The 15,280-nt window shown below is 39.5% G+C and overlaps 1 protein-coding gene across 2 annotated transcripts in view; it reads right to left on the bottom strand.

The window, feature by feature from the left end:
• Positions 1-15,280, bottom strand: part of Usp6nl (USP6 N-terminal like) — a 129,727-nt gene that overhangs the window by 57,529 nt on the left and 56,918 nt on the right. For both annotated transcript variants that reach the window (XM_055593896.1, XM_055593897.1), the window contains exon 3: positions 1,051-1,118. In XM_055593896.1, the coding sequence (XP_055449871.1) occupies positions 1,051-1,118 (68 nt within the window). The remainder of the gene's footprint in view (positions 1-1,050; positions 1,119-15,280) is intronic.

Raw genomic sequence — 15,280 nt, 5'->3', positions numbered from 1 at the left:
AGGAAGGAAGGAAGGAAGGAAGGAAGGAAGGAAGGAAGGAAGGAAGGGGAAAAGAAAGTTACTTGGGAGTAGGAATACAAGGTGCAGAGTGGATTTGGGAGGAGAAATAGGGATGGATATGATCAAAATATATTGTATATATGTATAAAATTCTCAAAGAATTAATAAAAATATATTAGAAAATTTAAAAATAAATTTTATTATGACATATGGCAAAACGCTAGATAAAATTAAATTTATATGAAACAAAAAGAATCTGAGATTTACAGTAAATTGACCAAGCACATATAAGCTATTCATAAGATTATTTAATTCTATATATTCACTTACTCAAGTATTTATTAAGTAACTGTTACGAGTCAAAAATTATTCCAGGTATTTAGTTTATAGAAACATATCAACAAAATAAATTTCAGATCCCAAAGAGTTTCTATTCTAGAAGAAAGAGCAGATGACAAGCAAAATACATCAAACACCGAAGTAACTGACCGGTATTAGGCTGGCAATAAAGAGTGCCATCCTAACATGATGAACAAAGCTGCAGAGAAAAAGAAGAATCAGCTTGGGTGGTGGCGCACACCGGTGATCCCAGCACTCAGAGGCAGAGGCAGGAGATCTCTGGTCTAAACAGCCAAGGCTACATAGAGAAGCCCTGTCTTAAAAAAGGAGGAGAGAAAGAAGAGAAGAAAAGAAGAGGAGGAGAGAAGAACCTGAGGAAGGATATGAAAATCCAGGACACAGCCAGTGCACAGGCACAGAGGCAGGAGCAAGGCCACAAGCTAGGAAGCTGCAGGGGTGTGGGGTACAAAGAAGAGAAGGGGAGGGGGAGAAAGGGGAGGGGAAAGACAGAGGGGAGAGAGAGAGAAAGAGAGGAGAGAGAATCTTCAGAGAAATCGGAGAAAGTTAAAAATGAGTTGAAATGAGAGAAAGAAACTGAGTTCTCACAGAGAACAAACGCCTTGCTATTTCAGCTCTCCAAAAAGGCAAGCCCCTTTCTATTTATATGAATTTTTTAATAAACCAACTCAAAGAATAAATATAGATACTTACTCTGTCATATTTAGCAACTATTTCAGCTCGTTCCTGAGCAAGTTTGAGTGCTGCATCCTGGTCCGAATCTGTGGAGAGACCAAATTTAGATGGGCTGTTATCCTGAGAATAAGAAAGCTAGTCACAAAACTAATAAAACATAAAAGCAAGATGGCCTACAATGAAAAAGTAATAAAATCAAAACGATGACTTAGGTGTAGCTTTAGAATACCAAATGGTCTACCACTTCAATGCTAGGTATAAATTCAAAGAGTGTAAATTTATTAATACAGCAAATACTTCACAACACAACAAATCTAAGTCCTTCTTGTGGTCTTAACTTCTTGTATGTGTGCTTTCCTCACACACACGCCTCCCAAGTTCATGTCTGACTATTTGGTTTGAGCTGGTTGTGCTGTTTTGGGAGACTGTAGAACCTTTGGGACACAGAACCTTGACTGGCAGAGGGAGGTGGGGGAGACAGAGGCAGGCCTTGATCATAGAGCTCAGCCTAGCCTTTCTCTCTGCTTGCTGGTTTAGCACCATTTTAGAGGGCTCTGCAACATGATCCGGCCACCCTGCCTTCCCAGCCATTCCCCTGAAGCCGTAAGCCAAAACAAACATATCTCTCCTCATGCTGTATTTGGCCACAGTGACAAGTAAAGAAACTAATACAGTACTCAAGAACCAACTTAGAATTTAAAATTTCATAGAAATAGGGAATAGAAACCAAAATGAAAAGCTTTAAGTTTTCAGATAAAAAAGGGAAAGGGAGGATTTAGCTGGAAAGTGAGAGGCAGGGCAATACAATGAAAGAGAGAGGGAGAAAGGATAAATAACACTAAGGATGTTGAAAAAGCCAAAGGAAACATTATTTTATGTTTGCTTAAAAATAAAATATGTATAAGTTGTCCTAGTTTGCTTTCTATTGCAGTGATAAAACATTCTGACCCAGAACAACTTGGGGAGAATGATGAATAGGTGTTTGTTTCCTTCTGTCTTGTCAACTTGAAACAAACTACAGATAAAGTGGAAATCTCAACAGAGAAACAGTCTCCATCTGGAGGTACACCTGTGGGGCAATTTCTTAATTCATGATTGATATGGGAGGAGCCAGCTCATTGTGGGCAGTGATCTCAGTAAAGGTTCGTAAGGAGCGGCTTGTCCAATGTTTTCTTGGCTTATTGACATTTCAGTTTTCACCTACATTGTTTCCTATTCTTTCCTTTACACTTTAGAACTTTTCTTTCTTGTGTCAGAAATCCTCGGAGTGCAAACAGATTGGACAAGCTGCTCCTTACGAACCTTTACTGAGATCACTGTCAGGCTAAAGAGCAGAGATCATTCTGGAATCAAATGAAACTGAATCTTGGTTTCTTAAGAGAATGATCTTGTACTTTATTTAACATGATCAAAACAGTTTACTATAGCAAATAAATAATAAGTAAGTTTTAAGAAAGTAACAAGTAGGCAAATAAGTAAGTTTTAAGAATTTCCCAATAAATGTCCTATCCTTGTGTGTCTCTTTGGAAAGAAGATTATATTAACATAAATAAACATATTCTAGAAAGAAAGTACATTAAAGGTGCAACTAACCTTATAAATTATAGCCAAATATGCTTCCTTTAACAGACTAAAAGGAAATACTAGCTTTTCTACGGCTGAATTTGTAGACATTACTAATTCATACTGCCTGGTAGTCACCCATAGCACAGTCAATCTGCTTAAGTTGTGTCTCCTGATCTCTCGTATTAGTTGATAATCTTATGGCATATACTAGATTGCTTATATAAAATTTTCATTGTGAAAACAATTTACCCTAAAACTCTGATCACAAAGAACAACAGCCACCCCATGTCTGTAGAAGTGTGCAGAAGTTTGGGCAGCTACTGAACAATGACACCTGTGCTACTGCTTCTATCACACGCCGTCAGCAAACAAAAATTCAAACAGGGGGTTATTGCATTATTTACACTATAAATTTGTGTCCCACTTTCATGATACATCCATAAAAATAAGCTTATTTGAAAAAAATTATTGCCCAAATATTGTATGATTTAAGAACAATTCAACATGGCTTTTTAAAAAGTATGTTAAAAAAAAAATCCCTATCCTTAAAAGTAAAACTGTGGAGAAATGTGAGAAATGTCTATTTTAAACAGCCCCTTACTTTACTAAATATTTAATACTCAAGTATATGGGAAAAATATCTCTAGACCCAAATTTATGAAAGAAAATGACAACTACAGTATTTTCAGAAGCATTTTAAAACTGGACATTACTTGATGTCTAAATCATTTAAATCCCCCTAATCTTTTAAGAATAAATATCTACTTGAACTGCATTCTTTAAAAACACACATTACAACATTCCTTTTTTTTTTTTCTTATCAGTTACATTTTATTAACTCTGTATCCCAGCCGTGTCCCGATACCTCATTCCCTCCCAGTCCCTCCCTCCCTCCCTCATCTCCACCCTGCCCCTTGCCAAGTCCACTGATAGGGGGGAACCTCCTCCCCATTCATCTGATCCTGTTTTATCAGGTATCTTCAGGACTGGCTGCAAAGCTCTCCTCTGTGGCCTAACAGGACTGCTCCTCCCTTGGGGGGTGGGGAGGCCAAAGAGCCAGCCATTGAGTTCCTAAACAGAAAGGAGGATCAATGGAACCACATAGAAGATCCAAAAATAAACCCACACACCTATGAATACTCGATATTTGACAAAGAAGCCAAAACCATTCAATGGAAAAAAGACAGCATCTTCAACAAATGGTGCTGGTCCAACTGGATGTCCACATGCAGAAAAATGAAAATAGATCTCTATTTATCACCCTGCACAAAACTAAAGTCCAAGTGGATCAAAGACCTCAACATAAAACCAGATACTCTAAATCTGTTAGAAGAAAAAGTGGGGAACAGCCTAGAACTCATTGGCACAGGAGACAACTTCCTGAACAGAACACCAACAGCACAGGCTCTAAGAGCAACAATCAATAAATGGGACCTCATGAAACTGAACAGCTTCTGTAAAGCAAAGGACACTGTCATCAAAACAAAACGCCTGCCTACAGATTGGGAAAGAATCTTCACTAACCCTTTATCTGACAGAGGACTAACATTACAACATTTCTAAATCTGCAATTCAATCCCATAAAACACTGACAGCAGACTGCCTTTTCCTTGTGAATACTTAGGAGTGTAGTAAGTACAGAAAAGAACACCAGCTTTAAAAGCACTTTACCCTTTCTTAGACAACCAGGCTGGCCTTGGAAGCTGACTGCTGATTCGGTCCTCATAGAACACTGGTCTATCTACTCCAAGGTTTCATTACTGTGTGAGAACTGACAGAAACAAAAGATGGGTGCGGCTCTACTTAAACTGTGAAATAAGCACAAGAAAAGACGCTTGAGATGCATTCTTTCTTTTTCGGAATGGGAGAAGGCCTCAATGTGGTTACACGGACTATGGACACTCAAACAAAGATGATATTTGTTGAGAGGAAAAAAACACGTCTTTCAGGCTGAATCCCAGCTAGGAGCCACAGCAGCCTACAGCTAACATTCCATCTCACAGCAAACAGGGCTCTACACAAGCAAGTGCCCAGGCCACTCTTCATTTCAAACTAGCCACATTCTCAGTACTTTCAACAGAAGTTGTCATGGGACACGCACACACATTAAATCTAAAAAGAAATACTTTTCTAGTCCATTTTATATCTTAGCATAATTTTTAATGTGAAACTGCCAGGCCCTAATTCACAAAACAAACACATGCCAAGGTAGTGTTCCTGGGAACTTTTAAAGAGAAATTAAAGTTTATAATTGGGGGGCATAGAAGGGACATATAGACAATGAGAGACCAAAAGATAAATTAGCAGCTGCTATTAAGGCCTGAACTAGGTGGGTGAAGGAGTCCAGTAATGCCCTGAGGGGAAGGACCGCCTTACTGCATTCTTTCCCCACCCACTAAGATACAGTTGCTAGGAAACTGGCCGATCCTCCTAGGGAGGGACACCAGGTCATTACGGTCTGGGAACCTTCCTATAGCCAATCAATTCAAAATGTAGCACTTTGACCAACAGATGCTTGCCAGGCAGGAATTGTCCCTGCCTTGGGCATGCTGGGAGGGACCAGAATCTATAAATCACCCAACTAACCTGGGGATGGTGCGCTCAGCTCCCACCGCTTCGGCGGTGGGTGTTGTGGGCCCAAGCTGCAGCTTGTAATTTACAATAAAAAGACCCTCATGTGTTTTGCAACGGAGTAAATTCCTGTAGATCTTTTGGGGGCTCGCGAACTGGGTATAACAACACCACGGCAGCGCCAGTGTGGAGGCCAGAGGACAACTTGTAAGAGCTGGTTTTCTTCTTCCATCATGTGGCTCTAGGGATTGAATTTAGGTCATCAGCTGGACCTGAACGGGGCCAGTACCTTTACCCACTGAATCCAGCCCACCTTGCCAGCCCATGTTTGAAACATTTTTAATAAAGCACATACTTGTAAGGAAATTTGTATTCTCTTTTATCTATTTTTCCTTATTATTATCATTTATTTAAATGGGCAGGGACCTAAAATTTGGAAAACATTTTGCATAAATTAACAGCCCTATTACTTTTTTGTGTGCGTATGAATAGTAAGTACACTGAACTAGATACTCATGAATTAAGTGTATGGGCCACTTAGGGCAGAGATAATAACCAACAACAAAAGATCTGAGAAGCACAGAGGGAAAAAAAAAATCAAAAAAGTCAAGTCATACATTAAGGAATGAGAGTCAGACTGGCATCAAGCTTCTTATTGGCTGGAAGATAATCAGGCACAGTTTTCAACTGTGAAAGTACTGAGAAAGTACTATGAACTTGGATTTTAAGCCACAACTGAGGAAAAATAAATATGCTTTAAGATATTACAAAGTAACAAGCTGAGATAGGTTGAAGAACATTTTCCCACCAAACAACTGATGTTCACAGCCTAATCCCTGAGCCTGTGAAGTCAGCACATAGTAAAAGGGTCTGCACATGTGACTAACTTAGGGATCTTGAGACTAACCATAATTGCACAAGAGGTTGGAGAATAGTGTTCCAGAAGACAGATGTGAAAGGACACCTACCTACTCTCTCCTGGAGACTCCAGAAGGAATCAATCTTACTGACCCAGTAAATGGATTCTAGGCTTCTGACTTCTAGAACTAGAGAGACTAACTGCATTGTTTAAGCCATGTGGCAATTTGTTTCTTGTTTCAGCCACATAAATACACAAGTATTCAAAGTTTGCTACCACTAGAATGTAGCTTTGAAAAGCACTCTGAGAATACCACAGGGAAACAATTCAAACCAAAATAACATAAGACATTTGTATTTTCACTTTGTCAAACTGTAGTCAAGTCTGAACTTCCTCCTCCAAGAAGCCCTGAACTAGTCTTTACCTTAGTCTTAGGCACTCTAGCCCAACTGTAGGAAGATTTCTGCAACCTCAGTTTGATGCAAATCCCTCACCTAGATAGCTGACCAGCCTGGCCTGCTTGCAGCAAGAATCCTGTTATTTTTGTCTCTTAGCCATTTTCTAGCCACTGACACTGCTCCACACCCACCGCACATTAGTCAATATAAATCCTTATTATACTGGAATTGAGCTAAATCTAGATTCTTTTCTCCATAATGATAATCTTGACACTGGTTTTAACAGTCCTAAACAAAATATTCCTTATCTTTTAAAACAAGTATAGACTAATTTTCTTTCTTCAGAGTCAAAAAAAAAAAAAAAAAAAAAAAAAAAGGAAACACAGGATCCAAGAAATCACAAGAGGCAAGAGACACTTCCCTATGTCAATATGTAGCTGCCCAGAGACAGCTGCCCTGTCTGCATCAGAATAGGGAATACAAGATGCTCTCACGGTGCATCACATCCACGTAATCTCAAGGATGCCGTCAGTGTGATACTGTAAAAGTTTGCATCGAGCACCAAAAAGGGAATGACAGATGACTAGAACCCTCCAAACAGGTAAAGAGTACAAACGAAAATGCAAAGGGGGTATGGCACTGACCTTGATAGCACATGAGAAGGTTAATTCATACGACCTTGACACCCACAAAATTAGAATGTTTCCTCTACATACTTCACCACATTATCTGAGATGCCATTATTGTGATTATACAAAATTACATTGCCTACTAATACTCAGAATACATTGTAGGTATTCAAAATAAGCCTTAATGTGCACATATATACAGCCCACTCCAAACTCAAGCCCCCTTCCTACAAGCAACTAACGATACCAAAACTTTCTCTAAGGTACACAGTATGAATTTTTGTACACATACGTATTTTATTATTATTTAATTTATGTGTGTGTGAGTTTGTGTAAGTGAACACATGCCCACAGATGCCAAAGACACTGTCAGATCCCCTAAAGCTAGAGTTACGGTTGTGAGCTGCCCAACATGGGAGCTACTTGCTGAACACAGGTCTTGTGGGAGAGCAGCAAGAGTCCTTCACTACAAAGTCATATCCCCTCTACCCCGTATATTTTCCGTTCTCTTTTTTGTTAAATAAACCAGAAGCATCCTTTGAAAAAGGTTCAACTCTATTCTTTTTTACCTACTAGTACACCTTGGTGGTAGTACATACCTACAATCTATAAGCTACCAGGTAGGATACCTATGGCCTTAGCAACCAACAAGAGGAAGAGACAGAAGCAGTGAGCTCTGGCTCCTTTTGTCTTCCAGTTTCCATGTGGCAAACTGTGCCTGTAGGGTGGCCAAGCTACCGACACAGTACACTGAATGCAGAGTTCAGGCTGGCTCCAGCACACTCTAGCACAACATTTTCACAGCTGTGAAGAATCTTAATATAGTCACAGAATTTAGTCAGTTAGTCCTCCCTTGGGAATGTGAACTGGGAGAAGTGGAAAGAACGAGTCAATGGGCATTGATGACAGACAAGCTGAAAACTGAGGCAGAAACTACTGATAAGCAGACACAGTGGCTGCCACAGCGGGGGAAGTATTCCTAGAAAATCCAAAGCAAAGCAGGTACCAGCAGAGAGCCCACCGCCTAAGGGAACGAGAACAGCCTGGCCTGCGGCTGCCATGTGCTCCAGGTGCTGAGAACTCTGATTTTTCTTTTTAAAGATTTAAGTATTTATTATGTATACACAAGATCTCATTATGTACCAGATCTCCATATAGGTTGCTGTGAGCCACCATGTGGTTGTTGGGAATTGAACTCAGGACCTTTAGGAAGAACAGCTAGTGCTCTTAACCTCTGAGCCATCTCTCCAGCCCTGAACTTTGATTTTTCAATTCAATATAATGCTCTTTTTCCCCCGAAAATAATGCACATAAGTTGTTTTGCTTACTCTGAGAGCTCCTGGACTCCATCTTACCTCTCTCCCAAAATCAACAATGCCTCTACATAACGATCTTAGTTACTCGTAACTGCTTCTTGATTGGATCATTAAACATGCTATATCAAAAATAGACTGGGGAGGTGGGGCTGGAAAGACGGCTCAATAGTTAACAACACTTGCTGCTCTTGCAGTGGTCTTCAGTTCCCAGCACCCACACAGTAGGTCACAACCAAACATAACTCCAGTTCCAGGAAATTAAACTCCCTCTACTGATCTCTGCAGGCACAGACACACACTAGACAGACACACACACACACACACACACACACAAATATGCATAAAATAAAAATGAATAAATCTTAAAAACAATTTTTAAAAAAAAAGTTTAAATGCTAAGATCTTAATGTAGTCACCCAATGTTCAAAACGTCAGCATGTACTTTGCCAGGCTCTAAATCAGCTGGAATGCTCAAGCAGAACTAAGGGGATTAGAATCAAAGTACAACTAAATCAAGACAGAAGATCATGAGGGGCCACCAACTTTGACTGATGGCTCAGTGCAAAATGAAACGAAATGGGCACCTCCACATACTCTCAGCCAGCTTACTCAGAAAGAGCATCAGCAGGAAGCCCTCTGAGAAGCCCTGGTCCGTGTCCTCCCGGCCTCACTCTCCTTGACTACTAGGTCACTCACATCAATGCAGTTCCACTTCTGGATCTCTCAACCATTAACTCCATATTACGCAAATGTCTCCAAAAATGTGCACCCTCAGGAGAAAACTCTTTTTTTTTTTTTTTTAGTTTTTTTTTTTTAATTACATTTATATATTCTTTCTTCACACACACCAGAAGAGAAAATCAGGCTCCATTACAGATGGTTGTGAGCCACATGTGGTTGCTGGGAACTGAACTCAGGACCTCTGGAAGAATAGTCAGTACTCTTAACCACTGAGCCATCTCTCCAGCCCAGGAGAAAACTCTTATATCTTTCTTTTTTCCTCAACTCACATCTTAAAAATAATAATAATCCCTTGGCTTTTGGGCCTCTCTCTTATGTTCACTTTGGACCAGCAACAAAAGAGTCTAATCAAGGTTGCAATTCTAAAAATAGTACAAGTAACCTTGGAAGGGTAGGAAAGCCGGGGATGTGGGGTATGCGAAAGGACCAGTGTCAGAAACCCTAAGTCCTCAGAAACAACCAGCTGCCCTCCCCAAACGGCTACAAGTTCCATATACATTTCACAACCCTCTAGGTTAATATGCAGTATCTCGTATAATAAAAGCATACCAAAAATATGCCTAAATGCTTTAACATTATGTTTTAACTATCAGTGAATGTTTAGCACTGCATTCAAAATCTTTATATTACTATCAATATTATCATCAACATTCCATTATGCCATGCTTTAAATTGTCTTAGATATTGTTCACTAAATTTACAGAATACATATCTTTAAATTTCCATTAGGAGTTCAAACACTAAAGGCAAGCAGATGGTGAAGGCTACTGGACCACTCTTTTCCTTCCTCCCCAACAGCAAGCTCAGCAACACAGCCAGGGCTCTAAGTGCAGCAAGCAGGCTGAAGCTACTGTTATATTTGTCACATATTGCTCAGTTTCTTTCCAATCAGCCCTCAGCTACAGCTTCCCCCAGACAGCCTTCCTACAGCCTTCACCCACTCCCCACAACTCTCTGTGGTATGAATAAAATGATTAACAGTTTATGCAGGTGAGCTGTCTGTAAGCACACATGCTTAACCTCCGTGGGAACAGGATGAATGCCCAATACCTTAAACACAGAGCATAGGTAGATATCTAGTTTCAGATAGATATTCAACATTTCTATAAAAATAAGTTACAGCTTTAACAATTCCTGAAAAAGTGCTTCTATAACTTCCTTGCCAATATTTAGAAAGAAATAAAATAACCTCTTAACATTGTAAAAAAGCAACCACTGACAAGGACTCATTGTAAGAAAAATCTCTGTCGCCCCCCCCCCCCACTCAAACTAAATCAAGACTACAACTGTTGGCTACTGTGCTTTACACTGCCTGTTGTCCTAAAGATTACTGGCTAGTGCATTTCATCTCCAGATTTCCATATCTGGTGACTACACAATTTTATTGATATTTGTTTACACATCTCTTCCACCATTATCTCCATGAACAAAAGACAGTATGACCTCCAAATTGCATAAAATTTTTCCACTACCAAAGTGTATTTCTGTTTTCTCTTACATATTTACTCAACTTAAAGATTCTGTTTGTAGCTGGCATTTACATTTTTATGGACTCTGATGTTTAGACACAAGCGGCCACATCTGTTTCTTTAAAGTAGCTCTTCTGATTATTTACAAGCCCTTCACAAAGTAGAGCACCCAGGAAAGATGGCACCTACACCTTGTCTGCTGTATTTACACTCCGCCTACTTCCTCCATGACCCGTCCCCTCTCCTTTGTCTTACTCCCACATGGGACTCCTCAGTCTCACTGTCTCTACCACTGGCTCCAGCTCTCCACCATCCATCATGTCTAGTGGAAAGCCTTCAGCTAGGGCAACCCCTGGAACCTTCTCCCACACCCACCTCTCTCCACCTTCCAGGAAACAAAAGGATGCTTAAAATCAAAGATCTAAAAGAAGCATATGAGCAAGGCTGGCCTGGCTCCTGCTTTATCTCTTGACTTCTGTCTCTAGGCACCTGCTGTCTCTGCTCTGCTTGCCTCCCTGTTCAGAAAGGTCCCTGCCCCATAGGTAGGCTTGGAAGAGCCTGGTGGTTTAGTCACTCAGTGGATAAGTTCATCTAAGTGAAGCACAATGAAAGAGTCTTTGCAAACCCAATGCCATATCTTCAATCAGACAATGGAGGATATTCTCTGCCTTACTTCTTAAGATAAAACTGACTCACAATTGATTCCCAGAAGCTTCAAAATTAGACTAGTAACTCCTCCACTTCATACAATGACTCACAGAGAAAAAGGAAACAAAATAATGTAATAATATTTAAACACCATTACTACTGATGAGAAACATAATTACTAACTGTTGAATATGAATATAATTTGCACCTTTGGAGGCAGGGCTGCATGACACATTGCCAACAGAAGATGTTTATGATACTTACAACCGAGACAAGGTATGAGTCACTTCACTCACTTTGCCTTGCCTACTGTTGCCAGCAAACTCAAGATTATACCTTAACTGCTTTTCCAGCAGTATGATTGTCTTCAATGATGGCACAAGAGGAGTTTGCAACAACTCCTTATTTGCGGATATTCGAGAGGCTGTTTACTGAGATACTGTTACCTGACAGATAAATGTGCTAGGCATTTAACACATACAACCTCATTCCTCATAACAACCACTTATGTTAGGTTTATGACTAAGTCCAGTTTTCACATGAGGAAGCTAAAGTGGAGATTAAACAATTCAGGTCATACTGGAATTAAGCCACAGAGCAGGACTGAAATCCAGGCTGTCTGCTTCAAAGCCATGTATATAACCACCTCGCTCAGTTGAGCATGTATGCCACGGCAATCTTATTACAGCTCCTCCTACTGTCACTGATCCTTACAATACCTTCCTTAGAAACAAATCTGAAACTCTCAAGCCTCTTGCCTCAGTCTCCTGAATGCTAGAATTACAGAAATGTCCTACCATGACCAGCTTTTCACTTATCAATCTTTACAGTTTTGTTCTGGATTCCAATAATCTTCCAAATCTCACCAAACTGGCAGTCATTTATGCAAAATGAAGACTAATGAGGTTCTAAAGAATGAAATAACTTAATACATGTTATTCTTTAATACAGCAACATTGCCTTTTTGTTTTAAGTTATGGGTTTTACTATAAACACAGAAAATAACAAAGAGTCACAAAACTTTGACAAATAACCATCTAATGTACAAAGTATACATTCTTAAAACACTATGCTTTTGATTGATACTGAATCAATTGCCTTCACAATTAATTTTCACAATTATGGGAAGATGCTATTGAACCTACTTCATTTACTCCCTTCCTATACAGCTCTTCCTGGGACATTCAGAAAATAAGCATATCCAGTTATAGTCAATACAATAAAAGGTTGTATTGAATTTGACAGAAAATTGAATTTAACAGAAAAATAATGCAATCGGAGCATATATTGCTTACAGGATGTTGTTGGTATTGTTTGAGCCAAGTCTCACAACTCAAAACAACCTAAGTCATGACTGAAGCCCAAGCTGCCCTTGAACTCATGATCTTCATACCTTAGCCTCTTCGTACTGTGACAAGTGTGTGCCAACACTCAAGCTACAGATATAAGACAAAAGAAAGGCAAGGTAACTCACAGACTGCTTACTCCCATAGTAACTAATTTCAGACAGTTTGGTAAACTTATTTTCAACCAAATATTCATTCTATTTTCTAGTCTTTTAAAAATGGTATGTAAAAGCCAAACTATGCCAGAACTGACACAAATTGCCTAATGCAACTAAAGACGAAAGGAAAACTGCACTGCCATGCTAATAACATTTCTGCATTTGGTGGCTTGTATACTAAGTAAGATGTACTTTACATAACAATACCAAAAGTGATATAAAAATGTGCTGGTCACTCATCAGGAGAGCAGATGAACTAAGTTAGCAATGAAAGGCCTGGCTCACAGATAACAGCTAGCATTTATTCTGCATAGTCTAAAGTCTACGTGTGTTATCTCATTAATATCCTCACATCAGAACCATGAAGTAAGTATCATTACTGGTCATTAAACAGAAAGGAACATTATTAGGTTAATTAACCTGCAGAGATCATACAGCTTTTAAGTTCTGGAGTAACAATCAGAACAAAGCAATAAGGCTTCAAGGTTTTCCTGACCTGTCACGTGGGCTATGAATGAACAAAATGACAAGCAAACAAACCAAGGTTTGTTTAGAAAACTAGTCAGCATAAGCTCAACGTAACATTAAATAAGGACAAGGGGCCAGGAAATGGCCTTGAGTCGATGAGACAGGAGGGGAAACAAAATAAAGCTGCCCAGAAGAACAAGGCCGGGCAGGAGGAACGGCTGCTAGGATCAGCTGGCACTGGCTGAGCTGCACAACCTGCCAGCAGCCAGCCCCACCCTACCCACTACTCAACAGCCCCACTGCCAGACAGCCAATCTGTACAGCTGAACCGACCGAGAGAAGAGAAACTTGGAGCTAAAGCTTAAGTTATGTTAGTTCAACTCGCATCTGGAAGATGTCAAGGCACAACACCACAGTATTTATATAGAAATAAAACATGTCTGTCTACTTCCAATTAATAAATGATATGCTACCAAGAAAATAGCACACAGTAACCAGGAAGTGGGCTGGTTGATTTCCATGTCTCAAACCAACATGCTCTGGTTGTGTTTCTACGAGCAGGAAAAAGCTGTAATGATTCCTCAACACTACCGATTCCACTACACTCTGAGGTATATAAGTTTCTGAAGTTTTGCTTTACTGGTATCGCAAAATGCTAAAGAGTTTTAAGGACACAAAATGGACTTTTGCAGAATCTGTTTATTATAAACAAGTATTCAAGTTTTTCCAAAGTTAAACTGAAGCAGCTTAGTATTATACTACTGAGTACAATAAAGCTTTATTTTAAAAAATATTTTAGTTGTTACCAATTGCAAGTTGCTGGGTAAGAAAAAAAAAAAAGCTCCCCACAAAGGGCCTTTGTACCCTATATTCTGTCTGTAATTTATATTCCTGTTAATAGAATTCAGTCCTACACTTATTTGTTCAAACTCTTTTCAATATCTTTTACATATTTATAAAGCACATGCATTCTTCAATGCAAAGATTTATTAATTCTGACGATCAAATTTTAAAAGCAGTATTTTAACATACCTGCCACTGGCAACTTGTGGTATCTAAATATTGTACAAAGACTTTAGTATTTTCCAACAAAGACAGTTTCATTAAGCAAACTCAGTATCATCTACAAAGCTTAAGGGATAGGGCACAAATTTATTGTCTCCCTGCTTCCCTGAAGGCACAGCTGCTTCACACAGCATCCACTTACTGAAACTGTTAGACAAACTCAACTTTGCTATCATTTTGAATATCAGTATGAATAATTTAAAAGTAGAGCAAGAGCCTAGGGGAGTGGCTCAGTTGGTAAAGTACTTGCACTACCCAACCATAAAACACAAGTTTGACCCTCAGCACCCACACAGAAATGCCGGGTGTGTTGGTATATGCTTGTAACCAGCCCAGCACTGGAGAGATGCTAACGGGCAGATCCTGGGTCTGCTGCCAAGCCAGCTTAGCTGGATCGCTAAATCCCAGTGAGAGGCTGTCTCAAAACACTAGGTAGATGGCTAGAATGTTCAAGAATGTGTTCAGGCTGACCTAGAGCTCCCACACTCAAACAGGTACATACATGCATACTCTCATACTTGTGCACCCCCCACCCATACACATAAATAAAACTGGAGGTGACAAACTCTTAATTTACATGACTACTAAAATGTATTTCACCTGTCTGGTAAGAAACTCACACTATTGTACAGTACACATCATAGTACTATATCTTCAATACATAACAAGTTGCTCATTTTGTCATTTTCAAACTTTTTTTAAAAAAATCACACTTTATTTATTTATTTATTTGTTTGTTTATTTATTTATTTAGTCATTCATTTATTTGAATGTGGAAATACGGAATCAGAGGATAACTTGTAGGAGCCAGTTCTCTCCTTCTACCTCGCAGGTCCTAGAGCTTGAGCTTGGATCATCAGGCCTGACAAGTGCCTTTCCCAGCTGAGCCACCTCACAGGCCCTATTTTTGGCATTCCTGCTAGTCACCAGTAGGGTGGGAAATAAAGTTGCCAGTGCTCTATCCTTAAACAAATTTTGAAAAATAATTATTAAAATACCTACAATGTATTTAGT

This window comes from Psammomys obesus, unplaced genomic scaffold (assembly GCF_907164565.1).
Source record: "Psammomys obesus unplaced genomic scaffold, mPsaObe1.curated_primary_1811, whole genome shotgun sequence".
Lineage (NCBI taxonomy): Eukaryota > Metazoa > Chordata > Mammalia > Rodentia > Muridae > Psammomys > Psammomys obesus.
The sequence above is the reverse complement of the archived record's forward strand: the minus strand, read 5'-3'. Positions and strand labels throughout refer to the sequence as shown.